We start from the raw sequence: 18,191 nt of genomic DNA on the forward strand, positions 1-18,191 counted from the left end.
AAAATCTGTTAGAAATGACACACTAAACATTTCAGAGATAAGATGCTGGTAAGCTGCTTTTAAAATGCTGTAGGCAAAAAAAGTGTAGCTATGTAAAGCAAGAATGGCAGAAGGTTGCTAACTGCTGAAGCTGAACTACTGGATCATGTGAGAATCATTACACTACTCCCTAAACTTCTAGACTCCCTAAACTTCTCCACTCTTAGTTTTTATTTTAAAATATATGAAGAATGATGGGTAATTTACATAATAGCCCATAATTAATGCTGCTCAGTGATTAGAAAATGATAACTTAGGGCTGTAAAGGCTGAAAAGAAGTTTCCCAGCAGTGAAAAACAGCTATGGTAGTGGTAGAGCTCTTGCCTAGTATGCTTAAAGCCCTGGGTTTTATCTACACACACACACACACAAAAAAAAAAAAAAAAAAAAAATCCTAATTTAGCAATAAAACAAATTAAAGTCTTTTTACAAGGCAAGACATACACATCCAAAGATAATAAAGACTTAGGTAATTAAATATTTTTTTATAAAGATTACCAAGATTATTACAAGCTGAAATGGAAAGAAAACCTCTGGGACAATGGGCTGGTGCCCAGGGTGGTAAATATATAAGAGCAATCAAAGGAGAGGACCCAACTTCTGGCCATGGTTGCTGGAGGGTCTCTTGTCAGTGCCACTGCAGTGTCCCCATTGAGCCAGCACCACCATCTGCTCCTCCAATGGAAACTGCCAGTGCGGGGTCTGCAGCCCAGCCTATTCTCACAGGACCAGCCCCCTCCAGCCTACCTGCTGTGGAGCACTATGTCTATCCTGCTGGCTGTGACTCCACTACATGGGATCTCCCTGAAGACCCCCATCCAATCTGGCTGCTGAGGCCCCTGTGAGCACTGCTGTTAAAGCCAGGGTTTGCAGAGACTCAGCAATGGGCTCCCCTGCATCCTACAGGTCTCTGCTCCTCCAATCACTGCTGTGCTGGTGAGCACTTGGGAACAGTCATCTAATGTTCACTTCTGTGTTCCTTACTGAGTCCTTCCACTCTCTAGTGGGGTTCAGAGACTTCTTTTCTATGAATTGTTTTACTACTCTGTGAGACACAATAAATAAGACTTAATAGGTAAACATTTTGTTTAGGCTTTGTAAACAACAACAAAAGTAACAGGGCTAAGAACTTCATCAATGACTTTTGTCAGCAATTTGAGTTAACCTCTCCTTATCACAGTCCCTACATAACTACCTCTCCTTCCTAATTTTTCTACAACTTATTTTCTTCCACTTATCTCCTTATAATTTTCTGCCACAATAATCATTCTCTGTAGATTCTCCATGTTCATGTCCCTCTCTACCCAGATGGTGCCATGAGAACTATGCTTCAGATCTCCAATTGCAGTGAACAGAGGTGCCTGATGGACCCCTCTACTGTGCTCTGAAAGCTACTGCAGTGTCTGTGCCATCCATACCTTGTACTGTCTGCTCCCAGCCAATAACTGAGGGGGCAGAGATGCAAAGGCAGGCTTGTTACTGGGGGATGTAGACTCTGGCAACTGGCTTTGGTTCCAGGACTCTCTTTCTTAAGAGTCACACTGTGCTTTCAGAAGTTCCCTTCCCTTTCGCTCTCCTTAACCTGGAACAGACTGAACCCTCCTTTGATGGCTCTCCCACCATCTCTTGGGCTACTTCCTCACAGTCATTGCCTTAATAAATCTCCTTCATGGCTAAACTGATCTGTCAACTGAGACTAACACAATTCATTTTTCTCAGAGAAAAACTTAGGCTTATGATTTCAAGCAGACTAGCACTCACAAATCTATTTCCCTAGTTCTAAGCCTGAGTCTCCACCTGTGAACTAGAAAATGGTTCTCTGTGCCATTACCCCTTTTGACAGCTGCTGGCTGTCACCCAATATTGTTCCTCCCTCCCTCCCTTCTTCTCTCCCTCTCTCTCTCTCTCTAAAAAAGCAGTGCTAGAAACCAAACCCAGCACAACAAAACTGGATACATGGATATCCAGACTAAAGACTTCCATCCCTTGCTGCTAGGTGTGGCCATGTGACCAAGTCTGGACAATAGGGTAGCAGTGGCAGCAATGTTTTCAAGTTTAATCATATCCTAAAAGGAAAAGGTGTGTCTTTCCCTTCCTACTGGCTGCAATGTGGATGTGGTGGCAACAATATTAAATCAGCACTCCAGCGGGGCAAAGCAATGAGAGGGAAGGAGCTATATGCTCCTCCTATAAGTGCAAGCTATAAGTTTACACTTGAACACTCTTGCTCCTTGTTTAACTTACTGTTATGTCTTCATCACAGCACCTGAACCTACAGCCCCAGGGTTTAAGTTATTCTAAGCAGAACTCATCACTGCCCATCTCCCCAGTAAGTCATATCCCCTGCTCCACTCAACTTTGACTTTACTATGTTCTGTGTGTTTTAGGTTAGGGTAATGATATATAATTTATATACAATAAAATCCAGACTCTTAAAGTATGAAGCTGGGCAAGTCTTGACAAATGAATACAGTGTGTAATCACCACAGACAGTAAGACAGTCTGCTTCTGTCACGTCCACTCACCCATGCTGTTTTCTATCCCCATAGATCTTCCTTTCCTAGAATGTCACATCAATGAACTTACTCAGTGTGTAGTCATTTGTGTCTGACTTTTCTCACTTAACATAGCACTTCTGAGATTCATTCATTTTGTTGCAAGAATGAGTATTCTGCTCCTTTTTATTTCTAAGGGTATTCCATTATACAGGATTGCCACATTTGCTTATAAATCCAGCTGATGGGCATTTGGGTTGTTTCTGGTTTTTGACTACTATGAATAAAACTTCTATGAAATTTGCATATGAGCCTTTGTGTGGATACAGTCTTTCATTTCTCATTAATATATACCCAGCAGGGAACTTCTGGATTGAATTCATAATTCTGTCTTAATACTGTCTCTTGTTCACTCATGATGCTATTCATTCTCAAATGGAATCCCACCTCATCTTTCCTAATGCTAGATTTTCATCAGCATCATCATAAAATGTCATTTCATGTTATTGCAGTTAATTAAAGAAAAGAGAGAGAGAAAATATACATATATATATGATATATATATATATGGATATATATATGAATATGTACATATGTGTGTCCCACATAGGACACAACTCTAGATAGAAACTTGTGTATCAGTGAGTCTAAGTTACTTTGTTAACATTTATATCTTTTTTAACTTCATCATTCCTACTGAAGAACCTACTCTACCTCTCTCTGATCTCTCCACCAAACCGTCTGCTGCTTGGTTTCAAAGCTCCAGATAATCTAATCCTTATTTTTGAGTTAATCCTGTTTTTCACTCTCCACCCTCTAATCTCAATCTAGCCATCCTGAGCTCTGCCCCAGAGGCTTATAGCTGTCTAAGACTCATTCTTCTTTCCCTGAGTTGTGGCATCTTTCAAGGCCCAGGTTTCACACTAATCTCTTATCACTCCTGGAACTCACACATACACACACCTTCCTGAATTATGCTCTGTGTGTCTAAAGCTGAATGTCTTCTTTTTCCAGTAATCATGTCAGCTTCAAGGTTGAGGCTGTGTCCTCTACTCCATTTGCATTTCTCCTCTGTGCTCTGTGCCTATCAACTGTTCAAAATACTCATAGATGGAAATGTGCATATTAACACTCTGTCACACAGGTACAGGTGTGCATAAATGTTGGTTTAGGGAAAGTCAAAACAATCCATTTAGGAGAAGAACCATATCATCCTTCTTGCACTTTACAAATAAAAGTTCTTTTCTTGTGCAATTAAGCTAGAGATTAGTTGCAGGATAAACAAGTAACTAACTTAGGGGTATATATGCACCCTTTTCCTATGCCAGTTTCTCAGCCTCCTTTCCTGAAGGACACTTGTGGAATGCTGGTACTTAGCTGGATTCAGTGTGGGAGGAAAGGACATCAAGTCTAATTAAAATATAGCTACTAAATATAAATGGTATAAAGAAACACCTAAAAAATGTTGACCTTAGTAGCAGAGAGTTGGGGGAGAATTTCTCAGCAGCCTTGATGACATCTGTTTTATATTTTTTTCAAGAACTGTTAAGTTCAAGTACCCGTCAACTATAAAGTTCTAGACTGGCTTAGTCATACATAACCAATCCAAACCTTGCAGGTCTATTGTTATAGTAAGGAAATTGCTTATATCAGATATTGGTTCAAAGAGAGGCTCTGATTTATATCCTTTTTCAGTGAATATAACCAAGTGTGGTTTGACTGATTGGGGATGAAAAGTTGGACACTGGTAGTCACCTCCACCTTTTGCCACAATGCAGCATTAGAAGCAAGCATAACAGTGTGCACATTTATTCTTCCATATAAGTTTGCAATGGATGGAGTTACCCCACTACCACTGGGAAGGTACATGAATGTATACTGAAGCCATCAGCTCAATATACACAACATCCCCAAATGCCAATGAATGTTAAAGTATCCCTGGGTAGGGTACTTGAAATAACAATGAAAGCTTTATCTGGTTCCTACTCCAATCTAGGGTATAGGTTTATACTTGGTCATGGCACTTTGAGAAAGACTCACTGATAAGAAGAAAAATAAGACCAGATCTGTGTTACAAATCAGAATAAAATAATCATCTTCAGTCTAAAAATAGACAGGCTTTGAGGGGATATGATCTAAGTTTTGGAAATCCTAAATGATTTACAAAATTATTCTCTAAATTCAGAACAATGGAGTAGGGGACAAGGACACACAATTCTTAATGGAGTAGAGGACAAGGACATACAATCCTAACTTCCATGTGTAAATTCTCAATAACTATAAGACAAACATATAAACAAGTAACTTGAACATATAAAGCTCATATCTCCTAAGATATGAGGCAAACTGCATGAAGGCTTTAAAAATATTAGAGGAGTCCCTGTATCAATCACGTGTGGGAAGAGCAGCTGGCATCTTCAGTGACAGAGGCAGAAGCCAAAGAAGTGGCCTAAAGTGAAAACATGAAGTACTCCAAGGGGAAAGGAGGTGTTTTAAAATTTTTTTTCAGAGTAAATTATGTTTTGGTTAAAGCTTTCTCCTTTTGGATGCCAGAGCTCTCTTTCAGACACAACTGGATAATAATTTTTTTTTTTAAAGTGACTTCTAAAAACACTCTGAATATTATTTTAGGACCAAAATATAATTAAGTTACGGAAAAGGCTGTTCATGGTAGCATTCAAGTGGTTTGGAGAAAGTTCCAAGGAAAAATAAGCCACTTCCCACAGCAGAGGTGCTAGGGAATCAGTCATAAGGCTGGAAATGGCAGGACATGTGGGAGGGGTTGACCACGACCAGTCAGGTGATCCTGGGCAAGTCACTTTGTAGGTCTGCACTTTCTCCTCTGAGAAAGGAGTGGGGGTTGGATCAGAAGATACGCTTCAGGTCCCACCACTCCTAGAGGGCTGTGGTTTAATCTGGCATTTTGACAATAAAAACATGCAATTAAATCCCTTTACTAATCTCTTAACATAGTTCTAGGAAAAATAGCACCGAGGCTTGGGTTATTTTTTGGGGGGGAGGCACCAGGGATTAAACGCAGGGGCACTTGACCACTGAGGCACATCCCCAGCCCTGTGTTGTATTTTATTTAGAGACAGACTCTCACTAAGTTGCTTAGTGCCTCGCTTTTGCTGAGGCTGGCTTTGAATGATGATCCTCCTGCCTCAGCCTCCCAAGCCACTGAGATTATAGGCATGTGCCACTGCGGCTAAGAATTCAGGAAGTGTCCATTCCCTCCTGGACAATCATTGCCATCATAAGAAGGGAGCAGGAAGCTGTAGTGCTCTGATGGACTTGGTTCCCAGCTCTTTACCACCACAGTTATTTTTCTCAGCCCAGTATTCATTCTCCTCCTTCAGACCTAGCCAACTCCTACCTATTGGTCAGAACTCTCTAGTTTCTATCCCAGGCAGCTTCTTTGTATTTGCACTCCATGCCCATCTCTCATAGTTTCACCATGAGACCACTGAGGTATTTATATATGCTTTCTCACTAACTTCCTCAATGGCACAAACCATGCCACATTTAATTTTTTAACACTTGAGCCTTGCACAAATGAATGTTTGCTGAATGAATCAGTTATATTTTTAAATACAGTCAAGTCACCACTTGCTCTGATCACATTAATTTAGAAACAAAAATAACAAAAAATCCCCTGGGGCCTTGATACAGGCTGAATTGTCCCCCTACCCTTAAATTCATATGCTGAAGTTCTAACTCCTGAAATATCTCAGTAGGTGACTGTATTTGGAGATAGGATCCTTAAAGGAGTGATTAAGGTAAAGCAAGACCATTAGGGTGGCCTCAATCCAGAAGGACTCTTATCTTCAAGAGAAGAGAATATGACATAGACCTGCACAGGAGAAGGCAGCCATCCAAAAACAGAGGAGAGGCCTCCGAAGAACCCACGCATGCAGACATCTTTACCTAGGACTCCTCAGCATCTTGATTGCAAGAAAATAAATTTCTATTGTCTAAGTCACCTATTCCTTGGTTCTCTATTATAGCAACCCTAGAAAACTAATGCAGGTTATAATCTCATTCTGTACATGACAACATTTTTAACAGAAAAGTCATATATTCAAATATTTGCGCGCGCACGTGCGCGCGCGCACACACACACACACACACACACACACACACACACACACACACACACAGGCATGTATACTGCCAAGGAGACAATCTGCTAGATTTTTTTCCTTGGCAGGATGTTCTGGCATGATTTAGATGGTGCATTTCTCTGTGGAAGCAGGGCCCACTTCCATCTGGCATCTCCCTGTGCATTAAAAATCAGAATCTTTAAATTGGATTTAAAAGAAACATCTTCCTCCCACAAAATAACAACAACAACAACAACAACAACAACTACCCCACAATGGAGAGCCACCTGGTCAGACACCAGTGCCTGTTCTACTGGAACAAAGTACGGCTTTGGGTTCTGAATCACCAACCTTCTGTCCAATACAATATAGTAGCCTTTCCAAAGGCTTCCTTTGAGTCCAGACTTCTTGGGCAGAAGGCCTCAATCTGGACTTTCTGAATGTCCCTCCCTGTGAGTTTCCTCTCCTGCCTGTGAGAATCACAGCCCAGGAATTCACTGTGAGAGAGTGTGTGTGCCACTACACCCTCACCTCCACTCTCCGCACTGTTCCTCCTACTCCTAATCAGACCCCACATCCAGCTATCCTATGGCACAGTTCACTGTCCTGTCTCATAAGGAATTCTTCTAAAACTGAGAAAGTGACATTGCCAGCTGTATTTATGCATTGGAACATTATACAGATTTAACTCCCTTAAGCCTCAGATAGCCAGTGGGCCAATCACAGATATATATCAAGAGGCACCAGCCTAGAGACCAGGTCCATCATTCAGGGATGAACCCTATAGGAACAAAGGGGCAGCATGAGATGGTGGGAATCAGGGGACAGTGTCACAGGCACACACATTCAGACACCACCAATCAAAGGTATTAAGGGACAAGGCAAATTTGAGATTGTACATTTGTGCAGAGATGGATTCTCTAAAAAAGTTCATTAATTGGTTCTAGAGGACACAAGATCTATTAGATACTCCCATCTAAGCCCTATAGAAATGCCTACAAAGGACAAGACACTTAATACAACTACAGAATTAAATTAAAATTAACACTTTAACTACTATTCTCATTTCAATAAACCTCAAGCCTTCTATGCTTGTCAAAGGAAAGACATATTTTTCTCTGGATTTAACCACACAGTGGTCAGAAATGAAGGCTGTGGAGCTGGACTATTTTCAAAACCTAGATTCCTCCACTCACTAGCAGCATGACCTTGGGCCTGTAACTCAAAAGTTCTAGCATCAGTTTTGTCATCTATAAAATGGGTAAGAACAGTACTTCTCTCACAGGGCTGTTTATGAAGCTAAAATAGTTTTTTATAAGATACTTAAAACAGTCCCATAACTGGCACATATAAAGCATTAATCATTGTCAGCTACAAACATATCCTTAGGGACTTTTCCCTAAGAATACAAACTTACACATGGAATAACATACCTTCACTTTGGAGTTTTCTATCAAATGCTGAGCCATGGATTTTATCAGCACGTCAAAGAAAAACCAAGAATACTAAAAGAAAAAAAAAAAAATAGCACCCGAGTAAGAAAAACAACAAATTAGCAGATAGGAGGTGAGCGCTCTTAGGCTGACAGTGTTATTAACCAGAAGCAGGTGTCACCCTGAAACACAGTTAACAAGTTATCATGAGATCCAAGAGGTGAGCAGAGATGTCCTCTGCCTCCAAGGCCACAATATGTAACTCTATTCCACCAGGAAGTTGGATACCTACCCAATAAGGGGTACTGCTGGATTATTTGTGGAGTCTTTCCTCTTTACTGGTCTCCTAACTAGTGACAACTGCCTATTCAGTAGGTAAATCAGCATCCCTCCACTGATTTGAGCATAATGACTTATACTCAAGAGCCAATGAGATTTTGAATGTGGTAATTCTTTGCAGCTCTGATCTCAAGACACAATTAGCATAGCTGGAATGGAGAACTAATTCTGTTCTCTTTTTTAAGGGGTGGTGATTATATCTAAAATCATACAAAAAGGGTAAACTGATCAGGCTGTGAAATCTGAATTTTTGTTCATTAGTTTTTAAAAATTAACTAATTAATTTTTATTTATTTATTTTTTTGAGATGAGGGTCTTGCTGTGTTGCCCAGGCTAGTCTCAAACTTGTAAGCTCAAGCGGTCCTCCTCCCTCAGGCTCCTAAGAAGTAACAAAATCCTGGCCCTTAACTTATTTTTTAACTGATGAATTGTACATATGAATAGGGTACACCATGTAATGTTTCAATAAAGGCACATATTGTATAATATTTTAAAAAGGTTAATATATGTCTCTTCACTTTAAATCCCTTTGGAATACCTTTAAACCTTTTCTTCTAGTTTTTTGAAATGTACAGTTGTTTTCTGCCACCTTACTGTGCAACAGCACACCAGAATTTCTTGCTCTTAACTGTACTAAGCACCCACCAATCAATCTTTCTCTATTCCCTGCCCTCGTTACTGAAGAGAGCTAAACTGGTGATCCTGACATACCTTAAGTAGTTTGTTGCTGGTGAGGAAATCAGCAGAAGGCTTGAGAATGGTGGTCATGGATTTGGTCAGTTCTTCATGCACTGTCTTATATTCAGAAGCAATGTACGGCTCAGCCTTATAAGCATACTTTGAAGAAATGGGAAAGAGACATTAATGCATTGGTTTTCCAAGTTGGTTTGAAGGTTTGGGAGGCTCCATAGAATGGATATTAGGAACTGAGGTACAATTTCATGGGAAGAAGAGGAAGGAATGAAAAAGAAGGTGGGAAGGGTGATTGTTATGTGACAGAAAGAGGGAGCCCAGGATGTCTTCGGGGAACCCATCAAATACACAAATCATCTGACTTAGTCAGACCAGTGACCATCTATCCCATTACTCCATGAATAACAGGGACTGCAAGGAATGTACCACATGACACTGATAACTAATATCCTAAAGAATCCAATGTTATTTTTTAAACTATCACATAGCTCTAATTAATTCACAAAAGGGATCTTAAACTAAATAGAACATATGTAATTTTTTATAACAGTAACTGCCATCATATTTATCTAATGTTGTATTTACATAAAGCATCTGTTGATGTTTGTCCTAATGATATCTTTTGTTGTCCCACATAGTCATCTCATTTGATTGTGGCCAGAACTATCCTTCCTACCTTGGGAGAAGCCCTTTTAGATGAAAATTTTTCATGGAAAAAGATAAAATGAAGGTGACTAACTCTACCAGAGGCCTAGCCAAGAGCAACTTAAAATTCTTCAAACTTCTACACCATTTGAGTTACATACGTAGTTCAAAGGATGAAGTTAAAGGAGTGGTGCCTCTCCTCATACCTCCCCTTGCTTGGGTTTAAGTATTGAGGATAGAGACAGGAGAAAAGCATAGGCATAAATTTCAAGTACATCTGTAAGTAACCAGGCTTGTAAAAAGTAAGTCCTTAGAAGGAAAATTGGAGAGCCACAGATGTAAACAATTGGAACAGTTTGTTTTACATACCTTAACATATGACCTCAAGTGGCTCTCCAATCCTTCCTCATGGCACTGGGCAACCACATGAATAATGACCCTACACATCACAGGAATGAATAAAGCAATGAATAGTAATGTGAAAAATGGAAACATTTCATTTTTATCACAGTAGTAGTAGAACAATGATGATGCCATTGGCACTTAAGAAACAAGAAGATGAGGATTTAGATGGGGTCCCTACATAGGGATCAAAAGACATTTCTTCAATAATGTTCAGCACATACTAGCATCCCAGATATGCATGATTGTGCTCCAGATGTGGACAGACTAGAAGGGAAGAAGCGTATCCGTCCATCCATCTCCCTTACCGAGTCACATTAACTGCCACTTCCTCCTGGGTGGCTCTGGTGAGGACTCGAAATAGCTGGTTCAGGATAGTGGGCAGGAAGGCAATCATCACGTGGCCTTCCATGGCATGCAGACTCTACACACAGGAAACGGCAGAGTTTATGTTAGTTTTTCAATGTAAATCGACCCCAGGTAATTTCCACTTAGCTTCAAATAAATTAGAAGAACTCCTTTTGGAAAGCCAAGTGGGAGGCACAGAATGGCCCCTCAAACATGTCCACGTCCCAATTCTCAGAACCTATGAATATGTCACATGGCAAAGGGGAATTAAGGTTGCCAATCAGTTGGCTCTAAACTGAGGATTATTTAGGTGGGCCTTATAAGGTAAAAAGATCCTTGAAACTGGAAGAGGGAGGCAGGAGAGAAATGGGGCAGTGGGTAGGAGGAGAACTGTGACCAAGGAAGAATGTCAGAGATGTTGCACTGTTGCCTTTGGGGTGGATGAGTAGCCGTGAGTCATCACATTTAAAAACAAAAACTTTAGTGACACTTATTTATATATCCCCCCTTGCTTAAACCAAAGAAATCTCTATCCTATTACTTACATTTCTTATTTTGTCCCCTGCCTGGAATGTTTTAGCTACTCTCTCTCATCAAACTGCTTTGCCCCAATCATTCTAGATGACAGTCCCCTAGTGCTCTTGCTGCCCAGCCACACTAGAAACCTCCCTAACTCCTGCACAAAGCTAGGACCAGTTATATGTGTTATTTCCTTGTTTAATTTATCTTCCTAGCACACTGTCACCAAGTTTGCATTACCTCCTGCAATGCAACAGAAATTGCTTAAAGGTGAGGATTGCTTGGTTTGAGCATTTCCTGAAAAGCATGCATTGGAAACTTAATCACCAAGGCAACAGTGTTGGGAGGTGGGGTCCAAGAAGAGGTGATCAGGCCACAAGGGCTCTGCCTTTATGAGTGGATTAGTGTTCTTATTTATGGAGTGGATTCATTATGGTGGGACTGGGTCCCTTACAAAAGAATGAGCTTTTGTGCTCTCTCTCCCCTCTACTGGCCACTCTTGCTTTTGCTACAAAATGACACAGCAAGAAGGCCTCACCAGATGTTGGCACCTTGGCCTTAGAATTCCCAATCTCCAGTTCTGTGGGAAATAAATTTGTTCTTTATAAATTACCTAGGCTTAGGTATTCTGTTAAAGCAGCACAGTATGAACTAAGACAAGGACTGCTTCTTCTGTGCCCACCACTGTGCTCAGTATCCAGTGAGCACTCACAGAGGCCTGGTCAAATGGGTAGTTTTACATATATGAGAATAATACGCTTTAAGATCCAGTTTTGAGAAAACATGGGACTGGCACAAAGGCAAGAGTGGTGCTATTTCCAAGTCCACTTATCACCACTATTAAAAACCTCATGGAGACCACTGAGGTGATAGCATCCAGGTAACAGCATTCTTACAGAAGTGTAAGGACAAGAACAACAGTCACCACCAGAAAGAAGACCCTACTTACTTCAGACTCATTACAAGGGGCTACTAAGAAAATCATCTGATACCTTAAGGTATTTTACAAGTTCATTCCCTAAGGCTTGGGCTCCAGATTCAGTTTTCTGACAGTACTGGAAAAAATTATGCAAATGTTGATCCTAGGGTGAGGGGAAAAGAAAAGGAAAGTCTATTAATATATATACTATATAAATAGGAATATTTGCTTCTTACAAGCAAGCATGCATGGTTTTTACGATTATGAAACTGACCACATAAAAATGAGAACATCAAAAAGATCCTCCAGCATAAGAGGAAAACTGTTGAAAATATTACTTGTACTAGTCATTTATATCAGTACATATGAGTAGCTTCTATGTACTTTCTTTAAACAAAGATCCATAGAGTAAAAGAATATCTGTATAACATACTGCTGTTCTGTTTTACAAAAAAAAAAAAAAAAGAAGTACAAACTCAATCACAGAGCAATTACTGCTAATTTTAATGGACCAGCACATACCTGAGTATACACTGTAGAAACCAAATGAGTTGAAACTTTCAGTAATGGCTTGCCTCCATCTACCCATTTAATTTCTGGACCATAATGCTGAAAAAATATGCAGGGGAAAAAATTACCAAACATTAACTTTCTGAGCTTCCAATATGATCATCAGTGAGGATACTGATGAGGAAGTGAGGACTCAAATAGCTATGCCTGGCCAAAGCAAAAATGCAGCAGATACTAATTTCTGTCCTTTCCTAAGAACAACACTTTTCTTACTGGAAGAGTCAAGTATCTGTTTTGATTTTAACTTCTGAAACCTCCTTTTTTGGTCACGTTTCGGTTTAAAATTATAACTGAAAGTTATATGATTTACCCTTCTTTTGGCAGACCTTAACTATTTGTCCATAACTTATACTGAAATTTGGTATTATTTAAGTGTTGAGAAACACTGCTTTCATGAATCAGAAAAATTTCAGAATGGGCTTCTATGTGGAAAGAGATTTGCTTTTTGGATTCATAGTAAGCTGGAAGAAAATTCCTAATAATTTTCATGACCCTAAGAACTTCTCCTCGTTTGAGCATGACTGACTACTTTTCAGAGTCTGACTTCTACCTTCACCAATGTCTTCAAGTTTCTATTTCCCCACTGAGGCATTGCCAGTTCAAGGCTTATAAGATGGCCACACTATAATTCTGACATTGGGGTAAATATAAACTGAAATGGCTTCTAACTGCCAATATTTACATGATAATGAATAACAATAATCAAAACGCTGGAAATGGTAAAAAGTTTGTGTGCTACTTTGTGTTGTTGTTTTAGATGTTCTTTAATTTTTTTTTAAGGAACTGAGATAAATCAGTCTTCAAATCCCGTACCCTGCCCATCCCAAGCTCCTGGTAGCCAAGGTAGCCTGATGGAAGGTTAGCAGAAACAGGGATGTGCTGCTCATTGGTCACCACTCTTCCATCCTTCAAGAGAGGCAGCCAGGAATAGCCCACTGTTGAAAACAAAGAATAAAAATCCACTCTCAGTATGCAAAACCTTGTGAAAGAAAGCCAAAATAATTGATTTTTTTCAGAACTGTTAATATCAATCAAAATAAGAAATTTAAAAGACTATGATTGCAGAATATTTTCTAAAATGTACTTTGGCCTCAGAATTGTAAAATTCCTTTTATTCTGGCCACAGCAAAAATGCAGCCAATACTAGTTCTGCCCACTGCCCTTTTCTAAGTACAATACTTTATTGGCTGGGTTTTCTAAGTCATCTTTCGGTTTAGTTGCAGTTATATTTAGTTGCATAAATTTATATATGCAACCCAGGAATGCTATTTTTGTGTTACCTACAAATCTCATACAAAACAATGCAAGTTCAGAATAAAAATCAATTTAAGAATCTAGTGTGGAAATGATTAAACATCAACCTTGTGTTTCAACAACATCCTTCTTCTTTGTGCTTCCTTTACTTGAGTTATCACAGCTGACATGGAAGAATGTGAACAACAAGTGGTGCTTTTCATGTAGTTGGGTGGGCAATTCTATTTTAATCTGCAAGGAAGACAAAATAACATTCTTTCCAACATTATAAAGCATCAAAAATTCTCTGCAAAAGTGGAGAAATGTGTACAATGTACATTTTGTTCTCCAAACTGTTATTAGTGATTGTATTCAAAGACAGCTGAGCTGTAAGCAGTGCCAAGACAGAAATGGATCCTGGATCCACTGCCCAGAAAAAGAAGAGATAGATGATGGACATTTCAAATCTACAAGAACCGGAAAGCACAGGACTCTGACCATTATGCTAACTTAATACAACCAAAGCATATGAAAGACCAGGTTAGAACATTTCAAAGTAGATTTGAATAGCAGCTTTAATGAACTACTGTTGATCCTTGAATAACATGGATTTGAACTACGTGGGGCTATACTATAATTACATGTATAATTTTGTTTTCATTTTATAGTGCTAGAGGTTGAATTCAGGGCCAAGCACGTGCTCCACCAGTGAGCTACCCTCACCCCCCCGCAAAGCCCTATGCAGAATTTTTCTGGAGATTCTCAACAATTTGAAAAAACTTACAGACAAACCATATAGCCTAGAAATATTTTTAAAATTAAGGAAAACATTAGATATGTCGTGAATGCAAAAAATATATATAATAGTTCATCTTATCCTTTACTACCATAAGATATACATTTATAAATCTCTTACAAACATAAAGATGCAGTAAATCATAACTTCATAAAATTAACTGTGGTACATGGGTAGGTAATCTCATAGCCACTTCCTGTTGCTATTGCAGTGAGCTCAAATGTTGTATGTTATCTGCTTAAAACACTATGTGACACTCAACTCTGTAAGAGGTTTGTCTCTCCAGTAAATTGTGTAAGGTAGTAAAAAGTGGTTCTCATGCATTTTCCCAATGATAAAAAAGGAAGACTCTCAGGTCCAACAAATGTAATTATACTCAAATATGAATTTGAAAGGAACTAAGCCAGGATATTAACTGTGGTAGTAATGGTAGGACTATGATTTTTTTCTTTTCTATGTTACTTGCATTTTCTAAGTATATATACATATGTAGGCATTTATGTATTTACTTATTTATTTGTTTGTTACTGTGATGCTAGGGTTCAAACCCACGGCCTCATGCATGCTAGGTAAGTGCTGTTCCACTGAGCTACATTCCCAACTCTAAATTTTTATTGTTTAACAGAGAAGACCTTAATTATTAGGAAAAATATTTAAAACAAATATTTCAATATTCAGTTCTATTGCTATAATTTCATTATGGCATGTGGCTTCTCTTTACTTTTGCTATAGCAAGCAAATAAGTTGAAATACCCTTTAAAACTGTTGAATTGGGTTTTCCCCTTGAAAACATCACTTACCTCATCATAAAATTCTGGGTTCTGGTGATGGTGTAAAACCGCAGCAAAGGCGCTTCTTGTGAACACTGGGCCACCAGGTCTGCCATAAATGCACTGAAATAAGAGTTAGCAAGGGCAAACACCAGGGTTCAATTAGAGGAGTAAAAAATTAAACTCAGATGCATTGTTAAGAAAATGGTGTCCTACAGCAAAAACAACACAACTTCCTCAGATAGATTTCTTCTGTCTAGGAGACTACTGGCTTGCAGGCTCTCCCAGACCACCTACCCGGGCATCTCCAGGACTATTTGCCTGCTCCCATTCCCACTGCACCCCATAGGTTAAGGACTTGCTCACAGTTCCCTTTTATACCTCCACACCTTTCTTTAAACAATCTCCCTGCCCAAAAGACCTTTGCCCTTGTGTTGCACCAAGCAAACTCATGCATCCTTCGAAATCTGGTAACTCCTTCTTCTGTGTCCTCTCAGCATTTTTCCTCACTAATTATTCAGTTTTGTATAAAAATCTATTTCCATACCTTCTGTGTGCCCGGAGCTTTTTCTTCATGTTTGAGTTTCTCACTAAGCTGTAAATTTCTTGCAGGTAGATATTACATTCCTTTTTTTTGTTTCCTTCCCTTTTTGGAAGGTCATTTTAACACAGTAAAAAATTTGAGCTCTGTAGCTAGACTTCCTGGATTTAAATCTCATTTCTACTAATGTATGATATGAGCAATTTATTCATATTCTGTGCATTACTCATCTAAAAAATATGAATCTGAATAATACCTAACTCAAAACACTGTTAGGAGAATTTAGGTACACATAAGAGCAGTGCCCTAAGTACAAACAGTATTCAATAAATGTTATCTAAAATCCACTCCTATTGTACTGCTGTCCCATGATATGCATTTAATTAAAATCATTTGTTGATTATTAATTCCATATCAATATTACTAATATCATAATTCTTAATACCCGTATAATGCCTGCCTCATGACATGTACACAATATGGATTTACTGAATTGTTAAGAAAGTGGTGTCCTACAGCATAAAGAACATACGTGTAAGAAATTTCATCCCTAAAGAGAATAACAAAATAGTTAATTAGGAGCAAGCATGTGTGTATTCCATATTCTACAAGGTTCAGCATATGTAGTTATATAATGTAACACCATATATTTTTGATTTATGTCAATTAAAATTGCTAAATTTGTTTAGTTATACAACAGCATGCAAATGCACTTTTAAAACAGAAAAATCAGAATATGCAGGTGAATATGCATAAAAAAATCAAACCTTTAGAGGCTGAGAGTCTTCCTCATCTGAATCTTTGAATTCAATGCAAATAGCAATATTTCTGGCCTGTGGCAATATTAAAAGAAAATAACAAAAAATAACAACAAAAAGTTAGAATACGTAAATATAAAAGTACAAGGGAAGCCAAATCCTAAAGAAGAGTTTGATATCAAGAATGAAACTGCAATCTTCGCACTCACCTTGGCAAAAGACTTTTGACTATCATATTTCAAGTATTTAGGATAAACATAAAGATGATTGTTGTAGACAGTGTAAGGCTGAGTGTGTTTTGGTATGCAGGGCACAAATTCCTCTACTTCAAATGTGATTGGAGTTTTAGTACAGGCTTCAAATTGCTTCATGGGTATGTATGATGAATTCACATAATCTGAAAAGATATTCAGAACAATTCAACTAAAGTAAAAACCAATCAAACAAAAAACTTGTCTGTTTACTATATAGAACTTATACTTACTAGGGAAATCCGAGGAAACATTATCAATTGTAATGTCTAGATTGCCTAAAATCACTGGGAGTTTTGCCATCTTCTCAGGTCTACAAACAAAAGAAGAGCACATCAAACACTTATAGCTTACTAACTATGAAACCTAAATTCGAGAGCAGCACTTCCAAGAGAAGTGCATTTATGAAGCAAGCCACAAAAGCAGTTATATTTTCTAGTAGCCACATAAAGAAACTGTAAAAAGAAACCAGCAAAATATTATTATTATTATTATTTTGCAGTATGGGGGTCGGACCCAGGTCCTTGGGTGTGCTGAGCAAGTGGTCTACCACCGAGCCACATCCCCAACCTTTGGTAAAATTAATTTTAATACTATATTTTATTTAATCTGACAGATCCAAAATATTACAATTTCAGTATATAATCAGTATAATAATGTGCAAAGTCTTCAAAACCAGGTGTGTGCTTCTCAGTTCATACTATCTATATTTCAAGTGCTCAACAACCAAATGTGTCATAAGCTATGGTGTTCAACAGCATGGGTCTAGATAAAGAACACCAACAAAACAGAAAGTATTATTTAGAACACTTATTTAGAACCATCAATATTCAGAATTAGAAATCATCAGGCCCCAATGACTAAAAAAATGCTGGGTAGAAAGTAGACACTACTCAATGAAAAAGTTGTTTGTCTTTGATCTGACTCAATCCAATACAGGCATTTCCTCTGCTGTTCCTGACAAGGACTGCTGCTCTCCAACCCTTCCCAGTGGCAAGGACACTTTCCATACAGCCATTCCCGTGGTAGGCTGCTCTTCCTCTTAGTATAGTGAAATTCACTTTCCCCAAGCATCTGTTCCTCAAGGGGGCTGGTTCTGTCCCTCTATCTGTCAACCACCTAGAGCCCCACATTCTCAAGTCCTCCATTCTTAGCACTTCAGTGCCTTCTTTAAATGCCACTTCTCTCCCTGAAGAACATGCTATTAAATCATGGTGCAGAACTTCACAGATTAGGAACTGTGTGGTCTGACCAGCTGGAGTAGAGCAATTGTCTGGTTTGAGCAATAATTCATTTACTAATGTAGCCCCAATGTCATTACTTTTGATAACCACATC

General features: G+C 38.8%; 1 protein-coding gene across 34 annotated transcripts in view; it reads right to left on the bottom strand.

Annotated features, from left to right (window-relative positions):
* The window catches only part of Dock9 (dedicator of cytokinesis 9), a 286,979-nt gene that overhangs the window by 78,508 nt on the left and 190,280 nt on the right, over positions 1-18,191 (bottom strand). For all 34 annotated transcript variants that reach the window (XM_078016277.1, XM_078016273.1, XM_078016264.1 and 31 more), the window contains 12 exons: positions 17,088-17,167; positions 16,813-17,000; positions 16,613-16,678; positions 15,335-15,427; positions 13,867-13,990; positions 13,319-13,440; positions 12,458-12,544; positions 12,009-12,098; positions 10,458-10,573; positions 10,117-10,186; positions 9,121-9,246; positions 8,071-8,142 (listed from right to left, as the gene is read on the bottom strand). In XM_078016277.1, the coding sequence (XP_077872403.1) occupies positions 8,071-8,142; positions 9,121-9,246; positions 10,117-10,186; positions 10,458-10,573; positions 12,009-12,098; positions 12,458-12,544; positions 13,319-13,440; positions 13,867-13,990; positions 15,335-15,427; positions 16,613-16,678; positions 16,813-17,000; positions 17,088-17,167 (1,234 nt within the window). The remainder of the gene's footprint in view (positions 1-8,070; positions 8,143-9,120; positions 9,247-10,116; positions 10,187-10,457; positions 10,574-12,008; positions 12,099-12,457; positions 12,545-13,318; positions 13,441-13,866; positions 13,991-15,334; positions 15,428-16,612; positions 16,679-16,812; positions 17,001-17,087; positions 17,168-18,191) is intronic.

The sequence above is a fragment of the Ictidomys tridecemlineatus genome, chromosome 6, assembly GCF_052094955.1.
Source record: "Ictidomys tridecemlineatus isolate mIctTri1 chromosome 6, mIctTri1.hap1, whole genome shotgun sequence".
Classification (NCBI taxonomy): Eukaryota; Metazoa; Chordata; class Mammalia; order Rodentia; family Sciuridae; genus Ictidomys; species Ictidomys tridecemlineatus.